Here is a 22327-nt window from a genome sequence, read left to right as displayed (position 1 = left end):
AGTACCAAATAATACCTGCCATGAGTATAACCGCATTCACCATCGGGAGGCGCTATAATCACTATCGTAGGAGAATTTTGCTTTCACAATCCAAAATAAATAAAGTTATCCATCATGTGCGCCTGATAGCTCCGCCCCTTCTGCTATGTGAGCGAAGCATCAGCCATTGAGTGTGTGAAGTGTCCAACATTCCACACTTCATTTTACTAGTTGAATAAGTGCATCATCCGGGTAATTAAAGTGCACTTATTTTTAGTGTTCAGTGTGAACGCACTAATTACACTATTTATTCTACAAAATGGTGTAGAATAGTGCATAAGTATGCGATTTGAAACGCAGCTATTGAGAATCACACATGTGATGAAATAGCCAATCAGAAGTTACTGTGGGACAGAATACACTCAATATCTCTCAAAACACTACAAACTTGAATGTTTGTTTAATAATTTACATTAAATTAAATTAAATAAATATATTTGGTTCAATGAAGCATGTATTACGCAAACAAAATTAGCTAGTGGTAGGTAAGGTTAAAGGGATAGGTAAAACAAAAATGAAAGTGTTGTCAGCATTTATTCCTCCTCCTTGTTCCAGAACTGTTTATCTGTTACAACCAAAGATAGTTTGAAGAATGTTTAATTTTGGTCCTGCATAGTTTTTTTCCATACTATGGAGGTCAATGGCATCACCTTTTTTGTTATTTTATGTTTATTTATATACAGTTGAAGTCAGAATTACGAGTCCCCCTCTGAATTTTTTTCCCTTTTTTAAATATTTCCTAAATGATGTTTAACAGAGTAAGGAAATTTTCACAGTATGTCTGATAATATTTTTTCTTCTAGAGAAAGTCTTATTTGATTTATTTTGGCTAGAATAAAAGCAGTTTTTAATTTTTTTCAATCCATTTTAAGGTCAATATTATTAGCCCCCTTAAGCTATATTTTTTTCGAGTCTACAGAACAAACCATCGTTATACAATAACTTGCCTAATTACCCTAACCTGCCTAGTTAACCTAATTAACCTAGTTAAGCCTTTAAATGCCACTCAGTAAATAAAGCTGTATAGAAGTATTTCAAAAAATATCTAGTCAAATATTATCATCATGGCAAAGATAAAATAAATCAGTTATTAGAAATGAGTTAAAGTTAAAATGAAATTGGGGAAAAAAATAAACAGGGGGGCTAATAATTCTCACTTCAACTGTGTATATATATATATATATATATATATATATATATATATATATATATATATATATATATATATATATATATATATATATATACATATATATATACATATATAAAATTTTATGTAATTAATATTAACATAAAACATATTGGTAAAAGGTAAAAGTATTCCATCAGAACAGCCGTGATCTGACATGACTGATTGAGTGTTTGTTTTCTGTTAACAGTAAATTCACTCAGATGAAGAGGAGACCCGCCTCCGCTGTCGGATACAAGCGACCAATCAGCCAGTACGCCAGGGTTGCCATGGCGATGGGGGCTCATTCCAGATACAGGGTACGTATATGGAGAGAGAAAGAGAGAGATGGAAAAAAGGGAATGTCACTAGAGGAAGTCAAATCAAAAGAGTTGATGTGCCAGAGATGCTTTGTTGTGTACACTGCAAAATGAATCCATTAATGGGGTCATTTTATGTTTCAGATGAAAAACAATATAAACAAGGAAAAACAATTAGACTTAAGAGGAACTAAACTAAATTAAACTGTGTAAAACATGTGCCGGAATAGTCGGCAGTTCATTCTGCTGTGGCGACCCCTGATAAATGAAAGATTAAGCCGAAGGAAAATGAATGAATGAATACTGTTTTGCTCCTGTTTTGACCCTTGCCTGCTAACAAGCACGTGTTTTACACAGCGGATGCCCTTTCAGGAGCAACCCAGTACTGGGAAACACCCATAACGCTCATTCACACACACTCATACATTACGGCCAATTTAGTTTATTCAATTCACCTATGGAGCATGTGTTTGAACTGTGAGGGAAACCGGAGCACCTGGAGGAAAACCACACCAACACGGGGAGAACATGCAAACTCCACACAGAAATGCTAACTGACCCAGCCAGGATTCGAACCAGTGACCTTCTTGCTGTGAGGCAACAGTGCTAACCATTGTGAGAGTTTGAGCACCGAATGTATTTCCTCATCTGATCACTAGGTTGCATCTATAGTGCAGCCAGCAGCTGTGTATGCGTGTGTGTGTCAGTGTTCAGATTAGTAACCTGTTTCAGCTGTGAGATGCAAAGCATGATGGGAGATGTAGTCTGGGTGATAGGCCACTAGTAAGTCTGGTGGATACTCAAGCTAATAATCGTGACACTAGGAGTGGCACTTCTAGCATACCTTAGCATAGATCATTGAGTTGGATTAGACCAGAGTTTCCCAACCCTGTTCCTGGAGGCACACCAACAGTACATTTGGATGTCTCTCTTATCTGAACCATCCATTTCAGGTTTTTAAGTCTCTTCTAATGTTCTGAAGAGTTGACTCAGATGTGTTTGAGTAATGAGAGGCTGAAAATGTGTAATGTTGGTGTGGCTTCAGGAACAGGGTTGGGAAACACTGGATTAGACCATTTACATTTTGCTCCAAAAAATCCAAAAAGACTTTCCATAATGTTCCTATTTAAAGCTTGACTACTCTGTAGTTACATCATGTACTAAAACTGACAGAAAATGAAAGTCACAGTACAATATCAGAGGAGGGGGGGGGGTGGCGGCGGGGTGATGTCGTGAACGAAAGTGAAGAGTGGCAGTGAAGTGTTGTGTTACGGAGGAAAATGAAGAGCGGATGGGGAAAAGTGCAAGGCTAACTATTTGTTGAAGGGTCAAGACAATTTTGATTTCACATGTCATGACCTATTAAGGGCTTTGAGATTTATTTATTGGAGATTATTGTACTGAGCAGTTTTACATGATTGTGTGTTTTATGATTCTGTCTCTGCAGGCGGAGAACATCATGCTCCTGGAGCTGGACATGACTCCACCAGTGGTGTTTCAGCTGGAGCTCCAGAAATCGGGATCAGATGAGGAGCCTTCTAGAGACGTCCTGCTGGACAACAACAGTTACAGAGAGAAATCTGCAGCCGGACGGGTCAGAAAATCACAGTCATGGTCAGTCAGACTTACAAGACACAGCAAAGCACAATATACATCCAATTTTAATCATTATTTATAAACTAACTATAGTAATCTACATTTTATACAAAATATATTCAAATATAATTATATTTTAATGATGATGTACTTTTACATAAATAACAGATCAATAATAAATCTGCGGTCGTTTTTTGCTATTTCTGCGCAGAATTTTGGTTAAAATCTGCGGATTTATGCTGAATTATTTTGGGAGTATCATAACTAAAACCTTAATATATGTAATAAAAAGTAATACCTTTTAAACTTCTATTTAATGTTTACAATGCAAATCCAATTAGATCTACTTTATTTGGTAAACCAAGCAAGTCTCATATAATAGATCTAGTAAAAGACAGAAAATATTACTGTACAAATTGTATTGTAAATAAATCAGATGAATATTTTTATATTAGTCAATAATATTACTGTAATTAATTTAAAAACTGAATGAATATAAATGTACACACATTTACACAAGTAAATAAACAGAATCAATGATGGGTTAAAAATCTGCGGAAATTTGTTGAATTCTGTGTGGGCCTAATAATAAGTAAGTAAGTAATTAATGCATATGTAATATGTGCAAAATATAAATATTAGATCAGGGGTGTCCATACTCTGGACTCTGGACAGACAAAAAATCTGTTTAAGGTGTTTTTAATTAAAGCTGAACTATTGTTAATATTGGATGTTTCCTAGTAGTGTAAAATGTTATTTTTGATTAAATTAATTCAAATATTATTATAAACTATTACTATATATTTCTATGTAATTAAATTAAATTTATTAGATTTTTTTGAATGTTATTTTTAATTAAATGCATTCAATTATAATTATATACTATTAAAATATATTTATTCATAATTAAATTTCATTTGAATTTATTTAAATACATTATATAATGATCAGTGTTGAAAGAAAAGATACAGCAATATATAGGCTTTACAATATATAAAATCTGTAATAATAATATGATTAATAATAATATTAATAATATATACGTTATATACGTATTAAATAATAATAAAAATTTAAATTAAATAAAATTTAATGAAATATTGGAATATGTTTTAAAATGAGTTGTGTGTATGATAAACTTAAATTAGGATTATGCTGTGATATGGTGCATACGGTAATCTGAGATTAACTCATAATCTCTATAACATAGTGCAGATGTACATAGTTGAATCTCAGCACAGATTTCTGCAGTATTTATGGGCTATTTTTGGACTGCAATACTACTGCATAATTATATAGGCATTTCTCTATCCATAAAATACTTTGAAGGCCTACAACACAACATTATATGCTTGACATGACCTGGAATTACAATTTAAATCTGTTGTAAATGAATACATTTTTAAGATGCATTATTGATTTAGTTTTTTTTTAAGTGGACAGTTTGACTCAAAACTTAAAATTGTAATAATAAAACATAGCACAATAATATAAGGGTGCAAGACATGTATGGCGTGATTTGTTGCTATTTTCAGAAGCGCAACAGTAATTTCCAAGGTTTGCGCCACATTGTCTAAATAGCCAATGAGAGGTCACAGTAGGCCAGAATACACTCAATGGGCCCTATCATACACCTAGCGCAATAAAGCGCAAGACGTTTAGGGCGCAAATTGTTGCTATTTTCAGACCAGCGCAACAGTAATTTTCACATTTTGCGCCACGTTGTATAAATAGCCAATCAGAGGTCACAGTAGGTCAAAATACACTCAATGGGCCCTATCATACACCTGGCGCAATAAAGCGCAAGACGTTTAGGGCGCAATTTGTTGCTATTTTCAGACCAGCGCAACAGTAACTTTCACATTTTGCGCCACCTTGTATAAATAGCAAATCCATTTGCGCCACTTTGTGGACTCATGGGTGTGCTGGTCTATAAAGGAGGTGTGTTAAGGCGCATTGTTGGCAGGTTAAAAAGCTCACACTTTGCTTAATACTCACATGATGTAAAGCAATACACAAATATCTTCACATATGAAAACAATTAAAGGATTAAAATGTTACAAAAATTATTATTTTCTACACAAATATAAAAACCACTACCCCCATGCTTTCTTCATGTCGGGGGCTTTTTTCAGTTTATTCATGACAATTTGCATTTGTATAATGTTATTATTATTATCAGTATTAATTATTATATGCATATGTGTATTTGTTTTAATAAAAACAAGCTTAGATTTGTCCACCTGTGGGGTTTTGGAGACGTATGCATCGCCATATGGGGCATAAGAACAGGATGTGTGTTTGGATATAACTCAGTTTTTCACCACACTTTGTTATTATTGTTCATTTATTCATTTGCAGGAAATTAGAACTGAATTTAGAAATAGTTTTGAAACAAATCTTTGCGCTTAACAAACAAAATTAAATATATAGCCTGATGGATGTCTTCAGTGAAGTGCGTACAACACCGTTTCCTTATCCACGAAAGTAAAGGAGTAAAGAGTAAAAGTAAAGTAAAGAGAAAGTAAAGAGGCCGAATGGAGGAGGCTCGTTCTTTATCCTCAGGCTGCAAATGGTCTGTTTAACTATTTTCTTGCTAGTGATACATTCAGTTTTTCCAATTAAAGTCTGCATGTATATAGCAAATGCGCCATGGTGCGACACACCTGACTCTGGGAATTTTTAGTTTTTAGTTTAGTTTATTTTAATAAACAAACATTACTGTAAAATGTGCCAGAATTAGCCAAGAATGGCTATTTTTCATCTGTAGACCCCTTACAGAATGTTCAAAAGTCACACCTAAAATAGAAGCACAGAATAATAACATAAAATACATTTTGATATATAAAATACAATTAAAAGTAATGGGCAATGGAGACTGAGGCTTTGATTGGTTTAATGCACATTAGGCTCAAAACACACACATTAGATTAGATTAGATTAGATTAGATTAGATTAGATTAGATTAGATTAGATTCAACTTTATTGTCATTACACATGTACAAGTACAAGGCAACAAAATGCAGTTTCGGTCTAACCAGCCGTGCAATAGCAGCAAGTGCAGGATACAGGTATAAGTTATAAAGTGCAGTTATAGAAAAACTATGGTGATATTTACAGATGGATGTACTATCAACATTATATACAGGTTATATACAGGTTACTCATTAAGAGAATAAGCACAACCCTTTTAGACCATGCGCCAGGGTGCAAACTGTATATTTCCATCTTTAGAATAGTAACAGTGGATTCTGGCACGTCCTTAATGCTTTTGCATCATGCGCTTTAGACTTTACGCCTAGATTGTTAAAATAGAGCCGGTTATGTTTGTTCAAACTACTTATTTAAAATGAGCTGATCCAACACAATTCTTGAAGGTTTTTTTTGGCACTACTTAATTGATTTATGTTCAATTCTCTTAAATTTGCAAAAACAATTAAGTTAACTTAATCGATTTTTGTTGGGACAACATGAAGGAATTGTGTGGAACCCAAACGCATGTTGTGTTCTGCACAAAAATATCATATACAGTTATTTATCTAGATTATCTGCATGAAAAATCTACTCCATACAAAATAAATAACATACTCTCAAATTAATGTCATCCCATTATTCACAGGTGCCAGTCTCAGCAGGTCATTCACACCTCAAGCTCTGCCCTCTCTCTGGCATCCTCAGGGTCCCTCAGCCTGCCACATCCACAAAACATCCCCATGGCTACAGCCCAGGAATGAAACTCGGAACTACCATAACCACCCCCTCCCCTAAAACTCAATCAATCCAAACACAGATGACGGAAACAGACCAAAAACCGTCCCCATAAACCAAGATGAAACCTGCTGGTGATCTGAACAGACAGCAAACGCAGGACAAGACCCATTCCAACTCATCAGGACCAATATTAGAGGAATTATTCACCCTTTTTCTCTCTTGCTCTTTGCTCCTCAGGACAGTGAAGAAGACACTGCCATCGAATAACATCGCCTCATTTGACAACCTGAGGCTTTTTCCATTGGTTTTTGCTGCTTCCAAAAATGGTCAGTGTTTACTTGCTGATCGACACACACACCTCGAATGATGGAGGCCAAACGGACAGGGTTTGTGTTCATCCGCCCTGAAAGAGCTGAGCAAGAGGAACGCGTCTCTTTCTATCTGCATGTCTTAATGTATGTGTGTGTGTATCTTTGTGATTCTGATCAGGGTTCGGGACAGTCGGCTGGAGGAAAGGATCTACAGGGTTCCCACTGGGCTCATGAAGAAACCTACAGTTGAAGTCTAAATTATTAGCCCTCCTGTGAATTTTTTCAAATATCTCCCAAATGATGTTTAGCAGAGCAAGCAATTTCTCACAGTATTTCCTTTAATATTTTTTCTTCTAAAGAAAGTCTTATTTGTTCAAGACGATGTTCAAAACTACTAGAGACTATTGAGCTGGTGTGAGTTGGAGCTGGTTGGAGCTAAACTATGCAGAGTTGCGGCCCTCCAGGAATTGAGTTTGAGACCACTGCTTTAAATGTCACTTTAAACTGAATACTAGTATCTTGAAACTTATCTAGTCAAATATTATGTACTGTCATCATGGCAAAGATAAAAAAAATCAGTTATTAGAAATGAAATATTGAAACTATTATGTTTGGAAATGTGTTGGAAAAATCTTATACGGGGGGAGAAAAAATATACGGGGGGCTAATAATTCTTACTTCAACTGTAAATGGGAAAACTGGGGATTTGGTGGGTTTTCTGAGGTCTGGAAAAGCCATAGGGAGTAGTAAAGGTTGTGGAGATTTCATTTATGAAGTGTAAATGTAGTGTAGTGTGTATGAATACTGATATGGAGGTGGAATTATAAAAAAAAAGTACTGTAAAGAAGTGTTCAGGTATGATTAGAAAGTGTATGAATATTTATTACCATTCAAAGTTTGGGGTTGGTAAGATTTAATATAAATTTGTTTGAAATACAACACTGCAAAAAATTATTTTCTTACTCAGTTTTTGTATTGTTTTTAGGCCAAATATCCAAAAAAAAATCTTATATCAAGATTTTATTGACAAATAAAAATTTTCTTTGGGTTTTAGAAATAACTCAATAAGTGTTTTTTTTTTCTTGAAGAAAAATAATTAGCAAATTGGGTTACTAAATCTTATTTCAAACTGAAAATAAATTTATTTTATTTACCCCATTGTTAATGAAAAATTCACTTAATTTTTACTTATTATTTATGAAATCAAACAATATTTTTACTAGTCTAGAACATGCTTCTTGATTTAAGATTTTTTTTATATTTGGACAAGAAATAAGACAAAAACTCTTAGTAAAATTGTTTTTGTTGTAAAGGCTGCATATGTTTAAATAGAATTGAGTAAAATTACTAAATATTATTACATTAAAGAATTGTTATTAATTTGTAATTTATTTTTACATTTAATTTAATGTGATGCATTTTTAGCATCATTCCTTCAGTCTTTAGTGTCATGTGACCCTTCAGAAATCATTCTAATATGATGATTTTCTGCACAAGAAATATTTATGATTTTCAATGGCGAAAGAGTGAAGCTTATTTATTTATTTATGTTTTTTTACATTTTGTTTGGAAAATGTGATACATTTGACAGAATTAGTTATTTAATAAAATGCTCAAAAGAACAGCATTTATTTCTAATTTAGTTTTTTTTTAAATCAATTTAATGCAGAATAAAATCTTATTGACTCTAAACCTTTAAAAGTACTAAAATGTTAATACTTATTAGGGTATATGTATATATTTACCGGATTTACTATGAAATGTTTGAGAAAATTCTTAATACTTGTTTTATATGAAGGTCTAAACAATTAAAAAATTTGTCATTTAGTGATTTGTTGTTGTTGTTTAGTGTCAGAAAATGGCATTTGGTCAAAATGACAAATGTTTGATTTTTTTTGTGTGACCTAATATTGATTTTGATATAAACAAAGATGTTGCGTTGTTTAAAAATAGCCGGAAGCTAGCTCTCTGCTACTCTCACATGGTTGCCCACTGAAGCTAAGCAGGGTAGCTGCCGAAAGAGGTGTTTGGAGAATATTAGGGGGTGCTCAACCTGTGGTCTGTGTGGGTCCTAATGCCCCAGTATAGTGAAGGGGACACTATACTGTCAGTGAGCACCATCTTTCGGATAAGAAGGGCATCCTGGCCAAATTTGCCCAGTGGCCTCTGTCCTCCATGGCCTCCTAACCATCCCCATATCATAATGAGCTTCATCACTCTGTGTATGGTCTGGCGCAAATTAGGCTGCCGTCGTGCCATCCAGGTGGATGCTGCACACTGGTGGTGGATGAGGACCCCCCCCCTCCCCCCCCTCATGTGTAAAGTGCTTTGAGTGTCCAGAAAAGTGCTATATAAATGTAAGGAATTATTATTATTATTAAAAATTAATATGAACATTTTTGTTATTTTGACAAATTGTGATTTTTATGCAAAAACAACAACAAAAATACTCTAAATGACAACTTTTTTGGTTTAAATGTGGAAGAAATAGGACGTTTTAAACAGATAAATCAAGAGAAACTGAGACGTAAACATACATATTCCATCAGTGATGTATGTAATTAATGATGATTAAAAGATGTGGGAACCCTGTCTCTAGAACGATGTGAATAGAGAGCGCAGAGCATGTATTATATGACCTGGGCTTTGCTTAGACCTTTAAACCACTGCACTACCTTAAAGCAATGAGACGGCATTGACCTCCAGGACATAAACACTTGACACAAGCCTTGCATATTGATTCGCTGAGGGCAGCAGTCAGTCGTGTTCTCCAGCCGGACGCCCCTCTGCTGTAATTATGAACATATGTGGAGTTTCGTTACGTGCAGGAGATCTGCGTGTTCACGTGTGTGTCGGATCTGTGTGTTATTGGATCATGGAGCTGCTCGCACTGGATGGAGAAATAAAGGAGCAGTTCTCTGGAAAAAGATGAATGTGTTTGCAGAAGTTTCTCTGGTTAAATCTGAGCTTGTAAAACACACTGAAAAAGGAAGTTTACTGTTTGTTCAAACTATTTATTTAAAATGAGCTGAAATTCTTGAGTTTTGGGGGACAACTTAATTGTTTAATGTTCAATCTACTTCAGTTTGTAAAGTCAACTTAATTCCTTAGCCTAGGAACAAAAGACATGCGCTAAAGGTAAATTGGATTAACTAAATTGGCCGTAGTGTATGAGTGTGTGTGTGTGTGAATGTGAGATTGTATGGGTGTTTCCCAGTACTGGGTTGCAGATAGAAGGGCATCCACTGCGTAAAACATATGCTGGAATAGTAGGAGGTTCATTCCACTGTGGTGACCCCTGGGGTCTATTCTTCGTACCTTGCTTAAATGATCTAAGATGATTTGACAGATCCTGGATCTTTTAATCTTGATAACTGATCTCTGGCTAATTTGGTTCTTCAAACAAGTTTACGAATCAGATTAAAATGTCTGGATGAACTGATCTGAGATTGCTGCGTGTGTTGTGACAGCCTGATCTCACGGGAAAACATAAGTATTTTTACGTTTTATCCATTTAGTGGCTAATTTGTACGAATTCGAGTTCAGTCGTATGAAATTGTACAATTTTAAAAAGGAGGCGTGGCTCCTAACCCCACCCCTAAACCAACCGTCATTGGGGGATGAGCAAATCGTACTAAATTGTGCGAATTAGATTATATGAATTCATGCGAATTAGCCACTAAATCAAAAAGTTACGAATTGCTGTGAGATTGTGTTGGTTGCGAAGGACAGATCTATCGATCAACGATATCATGATAATGCAATGCAATGAATAGCTGACGGCACAGCAGCGTAATGACATCATCTGATTAATATTCAACTATCCATGTGAGGAAAATTACATAATTCGTAGTAAACGGTTTGTTAAATATGATGCGCAATAGCTTTCCACCTTTGTTGTGGGCTGTAAGCGTTACACTTTCATGTGTCAAGAGTATTTAGCAATTTATTTTGTTTTACATTTAGATCGGATTTTCTTTATTTTAGTCGCCTATTCAAGTTTCCTAATCGGTGTAAGGAATAACTGGATGTTTAAATTAATTTTACATCAAAAAAGCATTCTGATATCAGTAAAGATGTCTGAAACTTGCAAATCAACAAATCACCGTCATATTAACTGTCAAAACATGTACATGACTGCATAAATTATTATTTCTTAAAAAAAAGTTGTGAATGTGTTTCATCATACACAAATTGTACTAAAGCTGGTAGCTTAAAATAGTACACGATTGTCTCTAAAAAGTCCATATTAATAAATGTCCTCCTTGAACCCCTTAAAGAGAACCACCCCGTAAGTCTTTGTAGGCTACTATTATATCAGAGTGCAGATTGCATAAGTTTTGTTTATATATATATATTTTTAAACTTTTATTTATATATATATATTTATATATATATTAACTACTACTAAGAAAATGTCAGAATTCTTCGATCGTGTCAAATTGTCAGTAATCAAATCCAGCTAATTGAGTAATCTACGTACGAAGAACGGACATAAGGGACTAAGCCGAAGGAAAATGAACTACTCAAGTAACTTAATTCCTTATGTTGTCCCAACACAAATGGATTATGTGGAACCCACATTTTTTACAGTGCATATAAACAGGCCCACACAAAATCTGCTTGTGCAGAAATATTCAGATTTCCGCAGATTTATTAGCCCATCATTGAGTCTATTTATTTACTTATTTAAATGTGACTAAAATATATATTTATTCAGTTTTTATAGTAATTTCAGTAATATTAGTAATTACAGATAATACAATAGACATGCTTTGTCTACCAAACAAGTGGACTAATTGGATTTGCACTGTAAACCTTAAATACATGTTTAAAAGTTGTTGTTTTTTTACTTTGTGTGGTAAGTTTTAATAACTACACTCTCAAAATCATTAGGCCAAATCTGCACCCATATGTTTGGACTGTGGGGGAAACTGGAGCTCCTGGTGAAAACCCACACCAAAACAGGGAGAACATGCAAACTCACACAGAAATGCCAACTGACCCAGCCGAGGCTCGAACCAGCGTCCTTCATGCTGTGAGGCTACAGTGCTAACCACTAAACCAAAGTGTCACCCCTCAAAGGTCACACACAAGCAGTACTTAGTTTTTTGTAATTTCATGCAAATATTATACAATACACAATTACAGATACATGTTCATATGTTGTTGTTTTTAAATTACAAATATTAAAAACTATCAAGGATTTAAGATGCTGATTACCGTTAAACGACCCCATAGATCATTTGTTGAAATTGAATCATGTAAGAAAATAAACTTGTTTCCTGTTACATTTTAGAAGAAGAAAAAACACTGACTGCAAACTTTTGGAGTAGCCTATAGTTTATGCCTAAGTGATTTTGGCCGATTGGGTGACTGAGGGCACAGGTAAAACAATCTCTCTCCGTCGGTTTACAGTAGAGCGGCTGATGCAATTTATCTCCAGCTTCTCTGAATAATTAACGCTCGAGCCCACGCGGCGCCTTCCGTTACCGTTAACCGGGGAGGTCGCGTGTGGTTTGCCGGTGTCGTGTTCTGTTTAACCTACATGCGGGTCATTTACTTTCATCAGTGTCACTTCGCCGACCAAAGAACCGCTCACTAAACACTTCAGCGGGTCAGTTTCATCGTGACAGACGGGGTTGTTTAGACAGAAGTTAATAGACTTAACCGACACAAACCGGAAGTGGTCAATTTCAAATTCCGTTGCTATACGTTCGTTTACCAGAAGATTTTATTCATAAATGAGGATAAAAGAAGCACTTCAAACCAACTGAGCAGCAATTATGGATACGGAGAGCAGTTATTTTACTCATTACGAAGCATATTGAGATAAAAATAATTATAAAACTTGGCATAATGACGGAGAAAGACGGAAAATCCAAGAGGACCTATGGGAATTGGCCAGAAATCCATCGCTGTTTCCATGACAACCTCTTTTTTTTGGTCAGTGGACATTTTCCTCATGCACCAATACTCTTCTCTGCCACACACACACACACACACGCACACACACACACACACACACACACACACACACACACACACACACACACGCACACACACACACATAAAGAGAATGAGAGAGCTGTCCCAAAACATCTTTATTGCTTTAAAATAACATCTAAAACATAATAATAAAACAAATATTTTCAACATTTCCATATTTCAAATTCACTTCATTAAAAAATAGATACCCCCCTTTTGAAAAGGACACCTCTGTCCATACCCAGGTAGCAAAGAATTCTGGCCCAGATTTGGCATAAAGCTTGCACAGTGGCATTTATTCAGCCATGGCATACAGCATGTGGGCCAAACATGGCCCGGGTTTGGCAGAGGTGGCACCGTCTTTAAGGCGGCACAAGACTTGGGCCGGATATCAAATGTAGTATTTGGACCAGATGGTAAAAATTTTAATGTGGGCCATGTGGGTTTGGTGTATCATGACTAGGGCCAGACGGAATCTGCAGACATTATTTGCTATTTCTGCACGGAATTTTGGTAAAAATCTGCGGATTTCTGCAGAATGATTTTTGGAGTATCATAACTAAAACCTTAATATGTGAAATAAACAGTAATACCTTTTTAACTAGTATTTAATGTTTACAATGCAAATTCAATTAGATCCACTTTATTTGATAAACAAAGCAAGTCTCATATAATATATCTACTAAAATATTACTGTACAAACTGTAAATAAATCAAATGAATATTTTCATATTAGTCAATAATATTACTGAAATTAATTTAAAAACTGAATACATATAATCATGACCCACTTTTAAAATACATTTAATTTATTTTTGTCTAAAAAAAAAATTCTACTAACCAAGTCGCTTTGAGAAAAAACACATCCATAGCACACCTAAAGCGAAATGCTTCATGGGTTTATCAAATTCGTTGAAGTCGTGGCACACCAACATATCTGGCCCAGTTCAGGCCCAGTTATGGGTTGTTAACTTGGCTGAGACTTGGCCCAGATATGGTCCATGTTTGGCCCTTGTCTGGAAGCCCAACTTGGTCCAGTCATGTACTTTAATTCACTGCAACATGTGGGCCAAGCAAAAACTGATTGTGTGGGCCAGATCTGGGCCAGAAAAGTTTTGCTATGTGGGTACACAGCACCTTAAATATCAGGGTTTGGACTGTAGTATTATAACGTGCACCATTTGTAAAGCTGCTTTAAAACAAAAATTACTGTGAAAAGTGCTATACAAATAAACTTGAATTTCCAAAGAACAAACGTAGCTATAGAAAACAAAATCTAACTCAACACCAACCCAAAAACCAACAGATTTTCTTCAACCAAATGTAATAGATCTACATTTTTAGACAACATCTGTTAGCCTAATAAATTATTTATTAATTAAACAACCTTTATTAACGATTAACCCAATTTAAAACATTGTCATATGTCAGTTCGCTGGTTCGAGTGCCGGTTGGATCAGTTGGCATTTCTGTGTGGAGTTTGCATGTTTTCTATAAGCTAAACTGGCTGTAGTGTATGGGTGTTTCCCAGTGTTGGGTTGCAGCTGGAAGGGCATCCGCTGCAACCCCACACTGGGAAGCATCCTTTTAATAAAGGGACTAAGCCGGAAAGAAAATGAATGAATGAATGAATGAATAAATGACTTATGTATTATTATTAATAATATACATTTTTATTATATTGTTAAAACATATTTATCTGTATTTATTTATAAATAATAATAATAATAAATTAAATCTGATATATAATAGGCGACGCAGTGGCGCAGTAGGTAGTGTCGCCTCACAGCAACAAGGTCGCTGGTTCGAGCCTCAGCTGGGTCAGTTAGCATTTCTGTGTGGAGTTTGCATGTTCTCCCTGCATGGGTTTCCACCGGGTGCTCCGGTTTCCCCCACAAGTCCAAAGACATGCGGTACAGGTGAATTGAATTAGCGAATTTGTCCATAGTGTATGTGGGTGAATGAGTGTGTATGGATGTTTCCCAGAGATGGGTTGCAGCTGGAAGGGCATCCGCTGCGTAAAACACATATGCTGGATTAGTTGGTGGTTCATTTCGCTGTGGTGACCCCGGATTAATAAAGGAACTTATCCAAAAAGAAAATGAATGAATGAATGATTTATAATAACAGTATTGATCATATTTTTTATGATATTTTCATAAAATCATGTGCACTGAAAAAAGTGTTGCATGCAAAACTGTTGCAAACAATTTATTTGGGCTGAATATAAACAAACAAATTAAATTTAATAATATTTAACTTAATTTGTTTGTTTAAATTCAGCACAAATAAATTGTTTACAACCACGTAACGTAAAAAATTTTAGAAAATCCAATGAATCATCTTTGAATAATTTTTTTAATTAACATTAAATTAAACGCCCTTTGTATCGTTGACTAACGTGTTTAAGGAATTATATATTTTTTTCATTTCTTGTCTGAGATCAAATAAAAGTGAAGAAAGAGAAAGAAAAGAGTAAGAATGAAAGTCTGGTATCCTTATTCTGGTCTAGTCTGATTTGATGCATATTTGATCAGCCTGATAATAAACCACTTTGATGACCAGCTAAGCCAACTTTGCATCAGTCACACTGAAATGCCATCTTAACCCTATAAAGCCGCACAGATCATAATTTATATATGAGTTTCTAAGACCTATATAATATCAACCTAATAAACACTTTGTTCAAAAACCTGTTGTATATGATTTGATATAGCCTACAACAGGTATAACAGGTAAAGACAAAGAAAAACAGGCTGAAATGTTCTCTGTTGTCAAAATGTTACCTACTTTTTGTAGTTAAAATTACATTGTTGTGAGCAAAAGGTTGCACAAATGTGTGATGTATCAAATGTGATACAAAATAAATCTGATTATATATGGAAACAATGTTTTTGATCTTGCTAGATGGTTTAATAAACACATAAGTTCCGGAAAATTAGAATTGTCTGCCTATTTTTTGATATCTTAGGTCTTACAGGGTTAAACTAAACTAGATCAACAAATCAGCGTCAGCTTGTTTATTAATAAATACCTAAACAGATTTATTTCAGCTGTATGAATGTGCAGAATTCAGTGAAGGTCAGGCGTGTCTGTTTAAATGTTGTCGCGCTACCCTCTAGCGTCCAGAAGCGGCACAACATCTCTAAACAAATGGGTCAGTTAGACTCGTCCTTGTTTGTATTATTGAATCTAGTTTTCAGAAAACGCTTTTTTTTCCAATCCAAAATATTTATATATTTCTCTGATAGATATTAGATGTTCACAACTCAAAACATGGGGATAATCTGTAAATGTTCGACTGTGAGTGTAGTTCTATCCAGCAGAGGGCGCTGTTGGCGCGGGGATTTTCGGTAAATACAGAATCCTGAAGGTCGTAACAAATCAGACAATGATTAAATTTGTAACATGTAAGTGTTTCTAGAGTGAAAACAAACGTTTAAACGATATTGTTCGATATTGTTTAAAATCATTATTATTGAATACACAGTTATTGGTAGTCTCTCTATATATTAAGAAACTATATCAGTGCTCAAATCACAAATTGTAACAGAGTAGCCTATGCTTTTTGTAGAAATTCATTAATTTTCCTTCAGCTTAATCTCTTTATTCATCAGGGGTCGCCACAGTGGAATGAACCAGCAACTTATCCAACATATGTTTTACAAGGCGGATGCCCTTCCAGCGGCAACCCAGTACTGGGAAAAATCCATATGTAACCCTGCCGGTCCGACACCACCCAACCTGCCCCAAGTTGGGATTGCACCGGCGTTCTTCCGCATGGGAGTCGGTTGCTCTACCAAGGAGGCTAAAGACCATGGCCTCTGGCGTCTGTCGCTAGAGCACCTTTAGAGGTCAGAGGAATGAGGTTTACCTGCACAGCACTTACTAGCTGGCCTCCGTTACACATACACACTCATTCACATACATACACTACGGACAATGTTATGATTATTATTATTATTATTTATAATCAAATACAGATAAATATGTTTTAACAATATAATATAAATTAATATTATTAACAATAATACATAAGTGATTTAATTTTAAAAAATTTTTAAATTGTCGGCGCCAGTGGTGTAGTGCAGTGTTTCTCAACCCTGTTCCTGGAGGCACACCAACAGTACATATTTTGGATGTCTCCCTTTTCTGACCCATAACTTCAGGTGTTGGAGTCTCTTCTGATGTTATGATAAGTTGATGCAGGTGTGTTTGATTAGGGAGAGGTTGAAAATGTGTACTGTTGGTGTGCCTTCAGGAACAGGGTTGGGAAACACTGGTGTAGTGGTTAGTGCGTCGACACAGGCACTTCAGTGCTCACGGCGACCTGAGTTCGATTCCCGCCTCACAGTTCTGTGCCGATTCTTCCCCTCTCTGCCAACACTCTCTGCTGTCCTACACAATAAAGGTAAAAAAAATACTTAAAATATATATATATATATATATATTTAAGAAAGTAATGTTTAGTTATGAAAATTTTATAAAATGTGATTGTAATATTTGCAATTTGCTGTTACAATTTTACTTCATTCATTTTCTTTTCAGCTTAGTCCCTTTATTAATCTTGGGTCGCCACAGCGGAATGAACCACCAACTTATCCAGCATATGTTTTACGCAGTGGATGCCCTTCCAGCTGCAACCCATCACTGGGAAACTAAATATTAATGCTATTATTATAAATAATATTTAATTATTTAATATTAGTTAAAATGTATTTATTTGGAAAAATAATAATTAATTATTTGAATATAAAACTATATTTGGTAAATTAATACTGATACAGAATAAATAATTAAACGCATTTATAAAATACTACTACTACTTCTACTACTACTACTACTAATAATAATAATAATTATTATTATTATTATTATTATTATTATTATTCATTTAATCAATTATTTATTTTCCTTCAGCTTAGTCCCTTTATTCATTGGGGTCACCACAGCAGAATGAACCCCCTAACTTATCCAGCATATGTTTTACACAGCGGATGCCCTTCCAGCCGCAACCCAGTACTAAGAAACATCCATACACACCTCATTTACACACACACAATACGGCCAATTTAGTTAATTCAATTCACCTATAGCACATGTCTTTGGACTGTGGGGGAAACTGGAGCACCAGCCAACATGGGGAGAGCATGCAAACTCCCCACAGAAACGCCAACTGGCCCAGCCGGGGATTAAACCAGCAACCTTTTTGCTGTGAGTGCTAACCACTGAGCCACCGTGTCACCCTGTAAAGATGATCTTATTATTAATAATAATAATAACCAATATTTTTAGTTCTTAATTTAGTTTTAAAGCATTCATCCTCTATTACTTTTAATAAACATGAGAAAACTAATTAGACTATAGAAAACTAGTAATGTTCACTGGCTAACAAAAGCAAACAAATGTCTTGCTGTTCAAGTTAAGTGGCGGGAATCAAATAAAGGCCTACTGAGAATAAAATCAGTACATTACGAACTAAATAACAGCTGTTGCCTCTGATAATCCATCATTACAATCATGTACACCACAATCAGGAAAAAACCTTTGTTTATTTGTTAGCAGTTATGCTGTATTTACACAGAAGAACTAGAGAACATGCTTCTATTTATAGCCACGAGCCTTTTCTGCATGAGCGTGTGCAGATTTCCCTCAGTGTCAGTGTTTTTATTGTGCCAGACCCTCTGAAATCAGCCGTTTATGGGCAGAGCTGTGGTTAATGTTCAACTCGTCTGTGTGCTGTGAGAGACCGACGGGGAAACTGTGTTTATCTCCGTCCACATGATCACATTCTCCGCAGGTTTCACACTCCCAGAGTTCCTGCCCTTCTAAGATGACACCGACACAGAAATAAACCAGCCGCGCATCAGCTGTAACCCATCTGGGGACACAACACGTAAACTCGAAAAAATCGTACAAATAATGACAGATCTTGTGTCTTTTCAAAACAGATTTATCATGTCTGGGGTTTTTTTTATTAGTTTTTTCTTGATATAACCTACAATAACATACAAATATATCAAATGTATACACGTTCTTCATAATTTATACATTTATCAATTTAGAAAATAAATAAATAATTCGACATCCAGTAACAAAAGTATAGAAATACTAAAAATAATAGTAATAATAGTACAGAGCACAACAGGATAGATACATTCATACTTCAAGTGAGGAAATAAAAATCTCCCACATATCTATTTCCCTGTAAACACCATTCATTTTGGCCAACATTTTCTCATATGATACATTCTCAATCATGGATTCCATCCATAATTTAAGTGTAGGGCATTGAATATCTTTTCAAAACCTCAGTATACGTGCTGCTGTAGTAATGCCCAAAATTATAAGGGTGAACTCATCATTTGTAATATGTGGAACCCCAGTTTTGTCAGCTAAGAGGCATATCCTGGGTGGGAGAGGGATATTAAATCCCAAACCTCTACCTAATTGTCTTAACACAGATTCCCTAAAGGGTTGAATCTTTGTAGATTGCCATAATGCTTGAAAGTATGTACCAATCTCCTGTTTACATTTCCAGCATTTACTATCATCTAAGCATCCCATTCTAAAAAGTCGTACTGGGGTGTAATAATATCTATGAAGTATCTTATACTGGATAAATTTACCTCTTGCTTCTTTTATATATTTTTCACTATGAGAAAGAGTTCTATCCCAGGTATCTTCATCTATATCACTGCTAATATCGTTTTGCCAAATCAGTCTTAAGTTTGCACAGTTTTTATCATTAATCTTTTAACTAAATTTGTAAAACGTAGATACTTTTTAGAGCTGTTTTGGGAATTTATAAAAAGTTTCCAACTACCATGTCTGTTTTTATTATGTACAATAAATCAATCTCTGATGTCTCCAGAACGTTTCAGCTCAAAAAAACACGCAGATCATTTATTATAGCTTGTGTATTGGCCTTTATAGTCCGCAGGGTCTTGAAAAGTCTTAAAATGTCTTACATTTCTAAAACAAAATTTTAGGCCTTAAAATGTTTTAAATGGACTGAAATATTGTGTTGTATGTCTTAAATAATTTTAAACATGTCTTCATTTTCCTTAGTTTAGACTCCCGTCCAATCACCAACAATCCATCTTAATAAAATCAGGGAAAGAAATTAAACAATTCTTTATGATAATAACAGAGCAGTTTATCTCTTTACGTTATCTTCCATTCATACAAAAACTATTTACAGAAGTAAAGGCGAGTAGACATTATATTTATAAATAGACATGAAACTTAAGGTTAAAAACGCATTAGGTTAAATAATCCTCAATCAATTTTGACCACAAGCTAACAAATATATATTTTTGATTATTTATGTAATTACCTCCACAATAAATATACTTTAACTTGTCTAAACTTGTCATTAAAAAAAGGAATTTTATGTTGAAGATACATAAACAGTTGAAGTCAGAATTATTAGCCCCCCCTTAAATTTTTGTTTCTTTTTAAAATATTTCCCAAATTATGTTTAACATAGCAAGGAAATTTACACAGTATGTCTGATAATATTTTTACTTCCGGAGAAAGTCTTATTTGTTTTATTTTGGCTACAATAAAAGCAGTTTTTAATTTCTTAAACACCATTTTAAGGTCAAAATTATTAGCCCCTTTAAGCCATATTGTTTTTCGATAGTCTACAGCAGTGTTTCCCAACCCTGTTCCCGAAGGCACACCAACAGTACACATTTTTAACCTCTCCCTAATCAAACACACCTGGATCAACTCAGCAGAACATTAGAAAAGACCCCAAAACCTGACACAAAATATATACTGTTGGTGTGCCTCCAGGAACAGGGTTGGGAAACACTGGTCTACAGAACAAACCATCGTTATATAATAACTTAACTAATTACCCTAACCTGCCTTGTTAACCTAATTAACCTAGTTAAGCCTTTAAATGTCACTTTAAGCTGTATAGAAGTGTCTTGAAAAATATCTAGTCAAATATTATTTACTGTCATCATGACAAAGATAAAATAAATCAGTTATTAGAAATCAGTTATGAAAACTACTATGTTTAGAAATGTGTTGAAAAAAATCTTCTCTCCGTTCAACAAAAATTGGGGGAAAAAATAAACAGGGGGGCTAATAATTCTGACTTCAACTGTACATATAGAGTTTTTTGTTTTGATGCATTAAAGTACATTAGATTTTTTGTGGCAAGCAAGCACCAAAAAAGCATTGGAAATAGTCAGTGTTTAGCCAGCGACCTGACCAGCCAGCGACCAGTGTTTAAGCAGTTTAGAGAGTGAATATATAGAGGTGGTTTCCCTTCATACATCACTAGTATACAGAAATCTGAGCAGCTCAGTTTTACACATTGCAGAAAACTGTTCACCAAAACAAAAGTACTGTGTTGATCTTTTTCACATTTTCTGGATTGGTAGATGCACCGCAGACCCAATTATAGACCCGTTTCTTCAGTTGTTTGTGTTGTGACCAACTGCTGCGTGTTTCTTTAGTTGTTTGTGTTGTGAGAATTTGCAACATGTGTGCTGTCAAATTAATGAAGATCGTTTCTTTATTTGCTGGTGTTTTTTGTAATTGCGTGTGCTTTCTTAAATTGCACATATAGTTTTACATGTTATGACACATAATTCCATTAACGTCGTTGCATCACCGCACTATCCACATTTTCTGTGTTAAATACAGATATGGCTGCTGATTTTTCTGAGACAGTGATTCACACAGAGGGGAGATGGTGTGTGTAGAGAAGAAAGGAGTGTGATTAATGGCCTGTTCAGGAGGGATATCATGTAACACAGGAGAATGTTCTGCACAGATGAACGTGCTGCAGGTTTTTTCACAGCTCAGGTTTCAGACGCTGATGTACATTAGGGGTGTGGCCAGTCAGTAAGCACGGGGCTAATGCTGGTGGGTGTGGCCAATCAAAGGGTGTGGCTTATTAAATGAACATAAACAGCTTTGGTTTTGCACATTATTTAACTTAATAAACTGAGCCAACTATATTGAATCCTGAATCATGTGAAACAAATCATGAATGCTAAAATATTCTCATAATTTTTTATACTGTGTGTTTTCATTGACTTTATTCTGCAATGCTTTAGTAAGTTTGCATTTATGCCATTGTTTTAGAACTTCTGATTCGTTTGCCTATGGGAAATGACTAGAAATAACAAATGGTTAAAAAATGGTTAAACTACTTGCTCTACAAACAA

At 35.0% G+C, this 22327-nt stretch overlaps 1 protein-coding gene across 1 annotated transcript in view; it reads left to right on the top strand.

Moving 5' to 3' along the window:
* LOC130247456 (kinesin-like protein KIF3C) overlaps positions 1-8125 on the top strand; it is a 44194-nt gene extending 36069 nt beyond the window's left edge. Inside the window, exons 6-8 of the mRNA XM_056480687.1 lie at positions 1419-1527; positions 2975-3141; positions 6743-8125. Of these exons, the coding sequence (XP_056336662.1) occupies positions 1419-1527; positions 2975-3141; positions 6743-6857 (391 nt within the window). The 3' untranslated portion in view covers positions 6858-8125. The remainder of the gene's footprint in view (positions 1-1418; positions 1528-2974; positions 3142-6742) is intronic.
* The last annotated feature ends 14202 nt before the right edge of the window (positions 8126-22327 follow it).

The sequence above is a fragment of the Danio aesculapii genome, chromosome 20 (genome assembly GCF_903798145.1).
Source record: "Danio aesculapii chromosome 20, fDanAes4.1, whole genome shotgun sequence".
NCBI classification, from domain to species: Eukaryota; Metazoa; Chordata; class Actinopteri; order Cypriniformes; family Danionidae; genus Danio; species Danio aesculapii.
This window is presented reverse-complemented; position numbering and strand designations above follow the sequence as displayed.